Source organism: Thamnophis elegans, chromosome 1 (genome assembly GCF_009769535.1).
Source record: "Thamnophis elegans isolate rThaEle1 chromosome 1, rThaEle1.pri, whole genome shotgun sequence".
NCBI classification, from domain to species: domain Eukaryota; kingdom Metazoa; phylum Chordata; class Lepidosauria; order Squamata; family Colubridae; genus Thamnophis; species Thamnophis elegans.
In genome coordinates, this window is record NC_045541.1 from 158,866,809 (window position 1) to 158,880,739 (window position 13,931).

The window sequence follows — 13,931 nt, forward strand, 5'->3', positions numbered from 1 at the left end:
AAAATGGAAAGAGACAATGAATTCAAGCTTGCGTTTCTATGCAGCTCTGCCACCAATGAGGGAGATGAGATATTTTGAGGGGGGGTGGGCGCAAAATAAGTTTTGCTGTAAGGCAGGGTTGTCCAAACTCGGGAACTTTTAAGACTTGTGGACTTCAACTCCCAGAATGGCTGGCTGGGGAATTCTGGGAGTTGAAGTCCACAAGTCTTAAAGCTCCCAAGTTTGGACACCCCTGTTGTAAGGTATGGAGTGGTTCTACTTCCGTAGTTTTATTCCGAAGGGAACGTGAGAAAGTTCCTTCATTCCGAAGTAGAAGTGTGAGCGGATGCCGCCCTCTCGGCGCTGGGACTACCCCTTCCTTCCAATCCAACCCAACCCCGCGATGCTTTCAGGAGAGCAGCGGCTCGCGGGGAAGCCGCAACGGTGACCCCGGAGTCTGGCAGCGATATCGGGGGCGGGCGGCAGAAGGTGGTGCTTAATCTTCGGCCGCCCGCCCGCCGAGCTCCTTTCCACTCAGGAGCGGCCGCTCCGCCAGTTTCCCGCGATGATGGACGAGGCGGGCCGTGGAAGCACGCGGCCGACCCCGCTCTTGGACAACAAGGGACAGGAGACGACGGTTCCGTCGCATTTAGGCGACGGCCCGGCTATCTCGGCGGTCATGTTCACCGCCGGCGTGCTGGGCAACCTGACGGCGCTGGTGCTGCTGGTGCTGGCGCGGCGCCGTCGGCTAGCGCGGCGGGAGCGCCTGGCTCCTTTCCACGTGCTGCTGATGGCGCTGGTGTTGACCGACCTGCTGGGCACTTGCCTGCTCAGCCCGGTGGTGCTGGCGGCTTACGGGCGCGGACAACACAGACCGATGCGGCTGGACGGGCGCGACTGCCACTACTTCGCCTTCGCCATGAGTTTCTTCGGCCTGACTACCATGAGCTGCCTGGGCGCCATGGCGCTGGAGCGCAGCCTGGCCATGGCCGCGCCGTACCTATACGAGCGGCTGCTGAGCGGGCGGCCCCTGGCGCTGCTGCTGGGAGCCCTGGCCGCCCTCTACGGCCTGGCCGCCGCTTTCTGCGCCCTGCCGCTGATGGGTTTCGGCAGCTACAAGAACTATTGGCCGGGCTCGTGGTGCTTCATCGAAATGTCCTCCAATGGCAGAACCAAGGCCTTTGCGTTGCTCTACGCTTCGGTGCTGCTGCTGCTCATCCTGGCCGTCCTGCTGGGCAACCTGGTGGTCATGGTCAGCCTCTGCCGCATGTACCTGAGGCGCGCCCACACCCGGCTTCCCGCCGCCTGCCGTTGCCCCACGCTGGGCGCTCAACTGCGCGCCTGCCGCCAGCCGGAGTCTCGCGGGGAGCGCGCGCAGGGTGCCCGGAGGGCCTTCTCCATGTCCGAGGAGGTGAATCACCTCATCCTGCTGTCCATCATGACCATCATCTTCGCCGTCTGCTCCTTGCCTTTTACGGTGAGTCCCTGCCCAGTTCGAGCAAAACTGGAATTTGAAGGGGCGACCTGGCCTTTGGCTGGAATAAGTTGTGCCGAAAAGCAGGGTGGGGGGTGTGCAATAACTTTTCCGTACCTGGTGCCCTTTGGGTTACCCTGGGCTACATCCCCTTTTACCATCCTGGCAAGGATGACGGGATATGTAGTCCTGCACAACTGAAAACTGCTGGGTGGAGGAAAAGGAGACATACATACACACACAGACTTAATTTGGCTTTTTGTTTGGCCTTCATATAATGAAAAAAGGAAAGAAGTCCTCAGCCCATGATGGCTACTATATGGGGGATCACTCATACAGGGCAGCATTGCAAAAGTGGTGCATTGTTGCCTCCTCTGGGAAAAATTGTCAACTTTCCAGTGAAGACTACCGCTAATGGTCTTCCATCCAAGAAACTATATGCCCAACATTAATTAATTTCTGAACCCAGGGAAGTGCAGCGTAGTGCTACTGCCTGGCCAATCCTAATTACCTTGAGTAACATTAAGAAAGATCCAATTTTGATAGACCACAAGAAAATATTGAGGGTATTGTTTGGCATGCAAGCTGAAAAGGTGCTGTAATATTCTTCCATTGTTGGCTATATATATATATAGGGTCCACATATTTACCAAGGCCAACTCAAGCGAGACTCCCATCTTTTTTAAATCACCAGTAGTTGAACACTGAGTCACCCTGTAGGAGAGACCATAGCTCCCCAATAGAATATTTTTCAAGAGAAAGTCACCCCAACGTAAAACTGGCCTGCTTAAGCAAGCAGGCAGGCAGGTGATGGAGAAGAGATTTGAGTCGGTCCAAGAGCAAGCAAGGGCTATATCATTTTGACCCAATCAAGATCTGAGTCACAAGAGAACATTTACTTATCTGGTGATAAGTAACAGTCAATAACAGTCATCCTTTTATCAACATATCCAGTGATCATCCTGACCAGGTATGATGGAGATCCCCATGGCCAGAGTGTGCAGGGGTGATGAGAGCTGTCATCAATACACACCCAGCAGAGGTTAAATTATATATTTGGGGGCTAAAAAGCCTGCTCTTAGTAGGGCATTTTACAAGGTTATTGGGTTGCCAAGGTATGCAGAATCAATCCTGAACTGAAGCGTCAGAAGTGGGTGTTAAAGACATGACTCAGGCCATGCAGATGGAACAACGCAAAGGGGACAGGAGATTGAATGAGTGCTCCTGTTAATGAACTAAATATATAGTAAATGATCTTAGGCCATGTTTGCGTGACACAGTTACCCAGGGTTAAGGGAATAATGGTTTCAATAGTTATCTCAATTCTGAATACACCTGGCATGCTGAATCATAAACTGCTGAAAAGCTGGGTTTTCCTGATTAAAATATGGTGACAAGTTTATGGCACTATGTGTGTAAGTGCAAAGGTTTCCATGTCACTGGCTTCAAAATTGTGGATAGGAGTGGATGATTGAAGCACTGCACCTTTCTATGTACAAACAATAGGTGTTAAAAGGTGGCCATGCAAGCTGAAAAGATGCAGTAATGGGTCTTTGATTGCCCAGGTGCAATTACCGTTTTGATGCTAGTGACCACCATAGCAGATGCTCCTAAAGGGAATAGCAACCCTTCAGGTAAAGAAAAAAAAACACTACAAGAAATACTAGCTTGATATTGATAAAGGATAAAACCATAAAATCTCACAGCATTTCTTCTTCCCTCCCTCTTACACCAAAGAGAGCCAAAGCAGAACACTCTCTAATTTCTTTCTCATATCTTCCTGCTTTCATCAGCTAACTTCATGTTTTCACAACAATTGTTGCATATTCAAGACCATCTCCAAACTCCTCTTCAGGTGAAAATGACTAACTGTGAAGATGCAACAGAGGCATTTGAAATGCATAAGTTTCTTTCCAGCTGTTCCTCCTATATTTGCAGTTGGTAGACAAGCTAGGTTCTAGAATATTGATCAGAAAGTGTTGGTGTGCAGTGAGACCTTACTTTTCAGCAACCAGATGCCGTTGTTTAACAAAAACAAGACATCCTGCAACTGTCATATCCTGCAACTGCCACCTATAAAGTGGGGGAAACCACTTTGTTGAGTATGCACAATATTTCTTGCAAAAATTGTTCAACATGATGAACAAAGTAATCCTTCTTAAGTGGTAATGATAAACATTGCTTAGGGAACTTTTCTTTCTCTATCAGTGACCTCCATAAAAATTGGATTACAATTACCATCGAGCTAGGTTATAACACTTGCCTAATCTTCATTGATCTGAAAAATCCGAACAGCAAAGATCAATTACCTTATTTTTTGGACCTTTTTTGCACCTTTCTCCCCACTAAAAGAGTGTGGAAATGTTGTGCATCTTATACACCGAATGCAGCTATTTTGGGCCTCCCAAAGCCCTGCCCCCGCATCCCATTTTTGTGAAAAATGGGCGAAAAACGGAGGCATTTTTGCCTTCCCCCACCCCCGAGAAGCACTCTGCAGGCTTCAGCAGGGCTGTGGGAAGGGAAAAATGCCTCGGTTTAGGTGAAAAACGGGAGCATTTTTGCCTTCTCTGAACCCTGCTAAAGCCTGCAGAATGCTCCTGGGGCCGGAGAGGACAAAAACTTTTTTTCTTGACTTACCTCTTTGAAATCTTGGTGCATCTTATACAGTGGTATGTCTTATAATCCGAAAAATATGGTAGTACTTGGATAAGAACCAGGAAACAACAGGAAAGTTAAGACCTTTTGGAAATAAAAACAAATCCTATCTGTATAGTTGCTAAAAAGACTATATACTGTGTTTCCCCAAAAATAAGACAGAATATTTCTGTCTCTCTGTCTCTGTCTCTTCCTCTCTCCCCCCCCTCTCTCCCCCCCTCTCCCGCCCCTCTCTCTCACACACACACGGACACATACACATACCCAGAACCCAACTCCAACTTTCTGGCTTGTTTCAGATGCTTAAGATGCTGGTAACAAGCAAAACATCCACAAATCCAATGAAAATAAAGCATTTTAATGACTTAGAATTTTATATGATTCTCAGTGAGTTTAATGGGACCTTCTTTCAAATAAATATGCAACAAGCATTATACTTTTACTGTTTATGTTTTATTGGAGGCCATGCTAAAGCTAAATAATACCAAAATGTTTCCTGAAGATCGCAAACAGCACAGCAACCAGAATTTTTAAGATGATTTTTATTAGACCGCCACAGATATAAAAAGAAGCAAATAATGTTGAGTCAAGATATGCTGTGACGTTACTGTATGATCTTCCTTTCCTCTGCTGGATGACGTGGCTCTGTTTACAGAACTCCACGTCACTGCTGTGTGGATAGACTGACACATTCAGTCAGCCAAGAAAGGGCTCATCGTTGTGCACGCTGGACTGATGTTAACAGTGAAACCGGTTCTCAGAAGAGAGAATTGTCAACCAGGATACTGATTGTACTGGCCTCGCTTGTTTGCTTTTGTCGTGAGCTGTGTGAATCCATTAGCATTTTGTGAAGTAGGCTATTGTGGTTCTTAAACTAACCACGACCTTTTAAAAAGTCACAGCTTAAAGCAACCTTTGAACTCAACCAATACACTTCTGGGGTTTTATTTAAAGTACAGGTAGTCCTTTACTTACAACGGTTCACTTAGTGACCATTCGAAGTTACAACAGCACTGGAAAAAGTGACTTATGACCATTTCACACTTATGACCGTTGCAGCATCCCCATGGTCACATGATTTACATTCAGATGCTTGACAACTGATTCATATTTATGACGGTTGTCATGCCCTGGAGTCACGCGATCATCTTTTGCGACCTTCTGACAAGCAAATTCAATGGGGAAGCCAGATTCCCTTAACAACTGTGTTACTAATTTAACAACTGCAGTGATTCACTTAAGAAATGTGGCAAGAAAAGTCGTAAAAAGAAATGGGGCAAGAAAAGTCGTAAAATGGGGCAAAACTCACTTAACAAATTTCTCACTTAGCAGCAATTTTGGGCTCAATTGTGGTTATAAGTTGAGGACTACCCGCATTGTCAAAGACCAAGATGATGGAAGTTTCGTCTGGTCCAACAGAGAGAGGATTGGTGCAGGAAATTGTCTTATAGGTGTGAAGCACACAGTGAGAGGATTGCTTGGTTTGGGGTTTTATTTTACTATTTTTTGTTATCCAAAGGCTACAAAGGTTGTAGTAGTGATGAAATGAAGAAGACTGAATTTGATTGGTCCTTTTTTTTAAGGCATTGTTTCTCAACCTTGACAACTTGAAGATGTCCGGACTTTAACTCCTAGAATTCCCCAGCCAGTTCAAGTTGTCAAGGTTGAGAAACACTGTTTTAAGGGGCATTGACATGGTTTTAAATATGAAACAGGTTTTTCTTATAAAAAAAAGGTTTAACTATTTTCAACATGTTGCTGAAATTTTGGCAACATGTTGAGAATAGTTAGCCTTTTCAGCAACTTGACATTAGGGACACTGTAGGCCACAAAGAAGAATCTGTGACGTGTGGGGGCCACTGCTGTTTTGAACCTCTCCCAATTTTATACAATTATGCCCCATGATGTCATTCAGAGTGTTCTCCATTAAGTTAAAAGACTATGGATATCCTCAGTCATCCAGGTCTTGGTTGTCCCAAACATCTTTTTTTTCAAGAGGCAATTGGACTTTTAACTTTTCTTCTTCAGAGCTGAAGAAGCTTCTTGGATGAGAAGCGAAATGTCTTCAGAGAAAAACCAGAAAGTCCAGTTGCCTCTTGAAAAAAGCATCTTTGGGACTATCAAGTTAAAAGACGTTCACCATTTCAGATTCGGGCTGTTGTTTGGGTCGACTAAGCATTCTATAACCCAGGTGTATCTTTCAACTGATCATTCATTTTTGCTATCCAGGATGAATTCAAGACAAAATGCACTTTAAATGAAATGCACATTTAAATAAGTTTTTAAATGTAACACAAATGTAAAATTATTGGATGAGATAGTAGACAAGAGTAGTAGACAAGAGAAGGGTGTCTAATGCCAACCACCATCCTCCAAAACTGCCCATCTACCAAGCTACTTTTCCCCATGCAAGAAGGGCACATTGAGAACCAGTGACGTGCGGTGAGGTTTATGGCTGGTGAATAAAAGACCCGCCTCTGCTGGTGGGCTACCCCTTTCTTCTCAAACAAGCTGCCCTCCCTGCCTCTCCGACTCCTACCCCCTTCCCTCTCCTCAAACAAACTCTCAAATTGAGAGAGTTTGTTTGAGTAAAGTGAACACACACACACACACACACACACAATAAATTACTTACAATAATACAATTACTTACAAATTACATTAATTTTGAATTCCTCCCCCTCCCTCCGTCCCACATACCTTTTCCAGCTGTTTCACAGAGGATTTCAATTCTGCTCTTGCCTGCCATGATGAAAATGTAAAAATGTAAAAGGAAAAAGGCAAGAGCTGTTGAGGTCAGGATGGATTAGCTGCTGCCAGAGTCTCCAGTGGATGACTCTGCTTAACTGTTTAAAAAAGCCTCTAAAAAAGTGCCCTCTACAGGAGGAGGCGAGAGAACCACGTGCCTCATCTCCATAAAGAATTTTTCGGCTTTTAACCCTTGCTTAACTCTGCTCAAGTGATCATAAAGATAGACTAAATGAGGCACGTGGCTTTCCTGCCTCCTCCTGTAGAGGACACTTTTTCTATAGGCTTTTTTACACAGTTAAGCACTAAGCAGAGTCATCCACTGTGACTCTGGCAGCAACTACCTCAGCCTTTTTCCTTTTCCTTTTTTTTTTCTTTTCATGATGACAGTGATGAGGCTCTGCCTCCCCTGCCTCCCCTGACTGCACATCCTTGTTGATAACAAATCAATGAGATAAAAAAACATCCCTTCCCAAGAACTTCAACAGAATTAGCCATCAATTAATCATTCTTAGCCTAAACATTTAAACATTTTCAAACTATGTTGCACTGACTTTTTCCCATCCAGCTTAGTCAGAGCCTGAGAAGGAGCAGCTGGTGTATCAAATAGTATAAGCTGGAAAACAACTATTGCCCAGTTTTGAGCATCTGGATCCATTTCATTCCATGGTTTTGATTTACTTGTATAACAGGATTAGGAATAGTTTTTAAGAATAGTTAGAAAATGGGGACAGGATACCTGAGAAGTTTCCAAGTTATGTTACTTTCAGGAGTAGGTAAATGTGTTATGTATGCAAAGAAAAATGACTGAATTACACATCCTGAGAATCTTAACTTTCACTTGTTAACAAGGAGATTAAAAATGTTTGCAGTGTAAAAATCTGTGCCTTCTCTAATTTAGGAAGCCTGCAGTACCATGTGCAATGATGAACATACACTGTAGATCCTTTAAATCAATTCCTCTAAAATTAATTTGAAAGTAAAATTGTTGATCTTACGGGAATTTGTTAATGGGAAAAAATGTATTATCCTTTAAAAGCAGTTGTAATATTCAATTTGTTACAGACCAGATATCTTTATTGTTATTTTATAGGGCTCTGTGAATATTCTATTAGGAAATATCATTAGAAGACAAAGTAATACACTATATTGGTAAATTGATTCAAGCCATAACATTCAACTGAATGTGCCTGAATCATTGATATATTTGAATATTTGTGCATTCTGCATTATTTCAGAATAAATCTTTGCAAAAGATACATTTTGAATTGAGTCTGAATTAAATCTGATGAATTTGCTCAGTCTCACTGAACTTTCATATTAAATTTTACCTAGTTTGCAAAGAGCTAATATTTTATTCAAGTACAGAGCAAACCGGGTTTTATTTTAATCTTTGGGGTAGCAGGCTGGTTTTTTCCCCCCTGTTTAATGGGATCTAATTCTCAGTGACTGCCTGGACAATTTTATTGACAAGGCTTTTCAAGAAGTAGTTTGCCATTGCTTCCTTCCTAGGGCTGAGAGAAAGTGACAGGCCCAAGGTCACTTGGCTGGTGCATGCACAAGGTGGGACTAGAACTCACAGCAGCTCAGTTTCTCACCTTCTAGATCCATGATGGTGAACCTGTGCCACGCAGAGCGCTCTCTGCAGGCATGCCAGCTGTCGCCCCAACCCAGCTTTACCGCGCAGGCGTGCACATCTTCCACTGGCCAGCTGGTCTTTGGGTCTCTGCTGCGAATGTGCAAGGATGTGTGTGTGTATGCGAGGGATGTGTATGCATATGTGCGGGGGGGTGGTGTGCATGTGCAGGGGGCAGAAGCACCAAGATAGAGCCGCGGTGGCATAAGTGGTTAGAATGCAGTACTGCAGGCTACTTCTGCTGACTGCCAGCTGACTGCAATTTGGCAGTTCAGATCTCACCAGGCTCAAGCTTGACTCAGCCTTCCATCCTTCCAAGGTGGGTAAAATGAGGATCCAGATTGTTGGGGGCAATATGCTGACTCTGTAAACCGCTTAGACAGGGCTGTAAAAAGCACTGTGAAGCGGTATATAAGTCTAAATGCTATTGCTTTTAACAGTACACAACAATCAAGAAGTAAACAATACCCTAATCAAGAAATTACTAATGTAGACAAACAAGCTAACTGTAAATAACCTAATCAAGGAGCCATCAAGAGCCCTACCACCAACACTGAAAGAACAAGGCACTAATGTATAAAATGAGGGCAACCCCACTCCCTTCTAGCACTGATGATGTTACTCAGTTTGGTATCGAAACATCTGTAAGAAAACCAAGCACCAAGGACCCCATAGTTCAACCCTGAGCTATAAATATTCTCTTCCATTTCCTTTATAGGAGTCAGCAGCTGTAATTAGAAATATTCCATTCCCCCAACTAACTAAGGGAAAGTAAGGAGAGAACAGCATCATACGTATGCATATTTTTAGGATTTATCTGCCTAGTGAGAATTGTGAAAAGTTGCCTTGGGCAGGAGATAAGCAGAACCTGTAAAGAAGCTGACAGATATAATAATTAGCCCAGAACATGCTGAGATCTGCTTTTGAACTTCAAACCAATACCGGTCTGTGCACAGCTAAACTAAGAGGCCTGCATGATGCTACTTTGCTAGCCATTAATGCAGGAAATACTTCCTAATGATTATGGAAAGAACAGTGAAACCTGACGAATTATAGCATAAAGGTTACTAGAGGATTGCAGCCAGCCAACAGAGAAAATGTTCAAAGATCTCTGGCTTAGATAAAGTAAAATGACATCTGGGTTCATGTTTTGGATTCTCTTTCTTTCCCCCTCTCTTTCTTTCCCTCTTTCTTTCTTTCTTTCTTTCTTTTCTGATTCAGCTTCCCTTTCCCTGACTGTAGCTTGCTGAATTTTCTCCTTCTTTGTAACCTTTGGTCTCATTCTTCCAATATGCCAATTAGGCACAATCCGTATATCACAGAAATATTAGTAATATGCAACTTTTCTGTACTTGCTCAGTTGTTGGCTAAGAAATTAGGAGAACTGAGAGTGCCAAATAACAGAAAATTGCTATATTTAGTCTCATCAGGGTGGGTGGGACTACAGTTGCCATAATTTCCAGGATGGACGTGGTAAGGAGAATTACATGGACATCTCTAGATAGGGGACTGTTGATAATATGATTCAGAGAGTTTGTGATTCAAAGGTTGCTTCTGCCATGAGCTTATCAATAACAATACAAGGGCATTATATGAAAAGTTGGATTAATCTAATTCACCTCTGTTGCTTAACTGTAGCTGTAATAATGCTAAATCAAATACCTGGCAATTAATCCCACTGGATTTGTAGCTAAAATGATAAATTATATCCATTTACTTAATTTACAAAAAGTATTGCATGAAAAAGGGATCATAACCTTTAACTTCTAGACAGCTACTAAATATCTGTTTTGATTTACTGTTTTGTCTTTTCAGATCCATGCCTTTATGAACAGTAGAGTTGATGAAACAAAGGATCTTCTAGTGATGCGGTTTCTGTCTCTTAATTCCATTGTGAACCCCTGGGCATTTGTCATCCTGAGACCTCCTATCCTTCGGCTAGTGAGATCCATACTGTGCTGTCAGATACCCTTAAAATCACAACCAAAGATGCCTGTGGAACAGATGGACAATTGCAGACAATAGAGCACGGACTCAGAGAAGGCATTCAGGTGCCCATTTCTCACGGCTCCTTGGGAAAAATATGCGACTGGAATTGTAGCATAAACACATTTCCTGGGATCATCACTCATCTATAGCTTCCATGATTCCAAGCTGTGTTCCTGTTCATTGGAAGGAGACCTGAGAGGACTCTCCAAATTCACTCAATCCTAAATATTCCCAGTCTAACTGCAAGGCAATAACAATGGGCACAAGAAAGAGATTGGAAGGAGCTGCCTTTCGCCAATCATGGCAATGCTTTGTCTTGCTCCATCTTGTTGCAGTGTTTAAGGAAACTCGCCATATTTCAGGTTGGGATTTTTCCCCAGTTCTACCTGCAGAGTACCTACAGGAATGATCCAAAAAGTCAAGATGGTGGCTCAGATGATGCAATAAGAGCTTCATCTTTTTTTAACGAGTGTCACATCTACAGAGTTTCAATCGCACTGATGCAGAAACATCTTGATTTGTATAAGCCTGTGATGGGGAACCTATAGCACACGTGCCATAGGTGGCATGAGGAGCATATTTGCTGGCATGCCAGCCATCAGCTCCATGGCATAGGAGTTTCTAGTTGGCCCATTATGCCTGTTTTTCACCATCCCCAGGCTCCGGAGGCTTTCCTGAAGCCAGGAGAGGGCTAAAAATGGCCCCAATGGGCCAACCGGAAGTTTGGAAACATTCTGTTTCCAGCTTCCAGGGGAATAGGGGAGGCTGTTTTCGCCCTCCCCAGTCTTCAGGAAAGTCTCTAGAGGCTGGGGAGGGGTTGTGTGCGCATGCACGGGGGAATCACACATGCATGTGCAGGTGCGCGGGGAGGATTGAAAGTGTGGGCACACGCACAATTGTGGCACGCCATAAGAAAAAGCTTTGCCATCACTGGTATAAACCATGGTTATCTCTTGTGCTTTCTCTCCAATAGTACAAAATCTCCTAGAAAGAAAGAGAATTAAGGACGCACACTATGCATGTGCCTGGGCTGGAACTCCAGCCAAAACTTAGAATGCAAAGTTGTCACTGAACTGCATTTCTTTTTTACATCTATCAAAGAGAGGAAAATTCAATACTTAATTTATTAATGAAACAACTTATTTAATTTATACTTTAATTGCAAAATGCCCCATATAGGCCAAAGCTGGCCTTTATCATGAAAAGCTATGGCCCCTTATAGTAGCACTTGGATTTTTGATAACACTTGGATTTTTTTTTTTAAAGGAAACCTTGAGATACACTAACTGGGCTGCGGACATCCAGATGAATACTTGGTGGAACAAATATATTTTTCTGTGTTTCTCTGCTATCTAGTAGGTTTTTGAATTCTTTCATCTCAGATATGATAGCACTTAGGTGTTTGTAGAGTGTGATCATAGAGTGAAGATGATATGCGTGACAAAAAAAAATAGCAGTTAGCAGTTATAGCAGTTAGACTTATATACCGCTTCATAGGGCTTTCAGCCCTCTCTAAGCGGTTTACAGAGTCAGCATATTGCCCCCAACAACAATCCAGGTCCTCATTTTACCCACCTCGGAAGGATGGAAGGCTGAGTCAACCCTGAGCCGGTGAGATTTGAACAGCCGAACTGCAGAACTGCAGTCAGCTGAAGTAGCCTGCAGTGCTGCATTTAACCACTGCGCCACAGATGGAACTTCACTGCCATCTTCACTTCATGATCACACCACGCAGACCTCCCTGAAAACTCTAGTAAAATTTTACTGGTATCCCTTTCATTTTCACATTTCTGTTACCTCTCCCTGCATTTAAAAGTTCAGAAATAAGGCCCATTCAATTCAGTGGGATTTATTGTCAGATATGTAAGTTTAGCATTACAGCCGCAGTTACACAAATGATCAATCAGGTCTGTTTTTCTTAATGAGGAAGACAAATTACCTTGAGTCATTAAGTCAATACTGTGGGTTTATGTTTGTTTTGCCCAGAGTATGCATAAGCCAACTGCATATCAAATCAAATATAATATGTAGAATTTGCTTCTTTTCTACAGTCATAAAGAATTGATATTAATGAAATCATGGTCAAACAAAACATCAGTAGGTGCAATGACAAAACCTAATCAGCATTTGTGGCCCATGATAACTGACCCATTTATTGTAACATAAGTTTTATGAACTGCAGGCCACCTCATCAAATATTTGAAGTATTATATCAAATGACCAGTATATATAAACTCTTAATTGAGAGGGGAGAAAGGCAAATGACAAGGCTAATGAGAATACATCATATAGATACTGTTCATAAAAGTTACTTATTGGTATTGGATATTTACAAAATAGATGCAGAGGGACATATGTTCATTGATGAGTTAATTTACAGAAAGTGTTTGTGTGTGTGTGTGTGTGTGTGTGTTAAAAAAAATCTCTGCCTTTATTCAAGTCACGGGGCATGGAATGAAGAAGATGTGTAAAAGCAAAGCAACCATTATTTATGCCAGGTATTGGAATAACATTTTTCTAATAAAAAGTTGTCTTCACAATTTTAATTGTGCCTCTGTTCTTTTCTGTAGAACACCTGACTCAATTTTATACACTTCTTTGGAGGAATGGAATGTTTAATATACCGTAAAAATTGTAAAGTTCAGTGCTCTGGCAAAAAGACCTCAACAATCATCGTGCTATATTTTACTTTATTTATAGATTGGGGGAAGGGGGAAGAATCAGTGGAAATCTATTACAGTAATCTAGAACGCCTGCAGCACATCTAAAGTTTTCTTTGCATCAGTAGATGTTAGATTCCATTTTGGAGCATTTTAAGTCCTTAAAGGCTGGTGAGAAGGCACATCAAGTCTCACTCAAATCAAGGTTGATGCCTGGTGACATCCACCTAATTTTCTTTGAAACAGTCTGGAAATTGTGTGCTATTTCCATCTTCTGATTATTATTATTATTATTATTTTACTCTCCACTTTATTCTATTGCCCTAATGTTCGCTATCCAAGTCTTAATCGCACTTGATCAAGCTTTGAGTAATAATAATAAACCAACAGGTCAAAGTAGAAAAGTTAAATAAAAATCAAGACTTGGAACTGACAACTCCTTCATAAGCAGTAGAGTTGTTAAGTAAACATTACATAACCACACTGAGTTTCAACCTCAGCTGCTGCTGTGGTTGATAAGCAAATCACCATAGAATGTTAAGCACAGCATCACGTGACCATGACTTCTTGATAGCTTCCACATTGACTTTGCTTGTTAGAAGCTGGCTGTGAAGGTTGCAAAAGGCAATTACATGACTCTGGGACTCTCTCACAAATGCCCAAAGTGTCCACATGGATGCTGCAATTGCCATAACTTTCAGGACTGCCTAGAAGTTTCCTTTAGCTCCCTTATAACTTCAAATTGTCAGTAAGCGAGGGCCACCAGTATTCAAACATTCAGTCTGTGCCT

General features: G+C 42.7%; 1 protein-coding gene across 1 annotated transcript; it reads left to right on the top strand.

Annotated features, from left to right (window-relative positions):
- The first annotated feature begins 435 nt into the window (after positions 1-435).
- On the top strand, positions 436-11,160 carry PTGER2 (prostaglandin E receptor 2). Its single transcript, XM_032228466.1, has 2 exons — positions 436-1,456; positions 10,308-11,160. The coding sequence occupies exons 1-2, from the start codon at positions 545-547 to the stop codon at positions 10,515-10,517; spliced, it is 1,122 nt and encodes a 373-aa protein (XP_032084357.1). The 5' UTR covers positions 436-544; the 3' UTR covers positions 10,518-11,160.
- The last annotated feature ends 2,771 nt before the right edge of the window (positions 11,161-13,931 follow it).

What these genes read in the sequence shown, in the direction of transcription:
- PTGER2 (XM_032228466.1), top strand. Translation starts at nt 545, where the DNA reads ATGATGGACGAGGCGGGCCGTGGAAGCACGCGGCCGACCCCGCTCTTG. An exon ending in TCTGCTCCTTGCCTTTTACG is followed by an intron (nt 1,457 to 10,307) that starts GTGAGTCCCTGC and finishes TTGTCTTTTCAG; the next exon opens with ATCCATGCCTTTATGAACAG.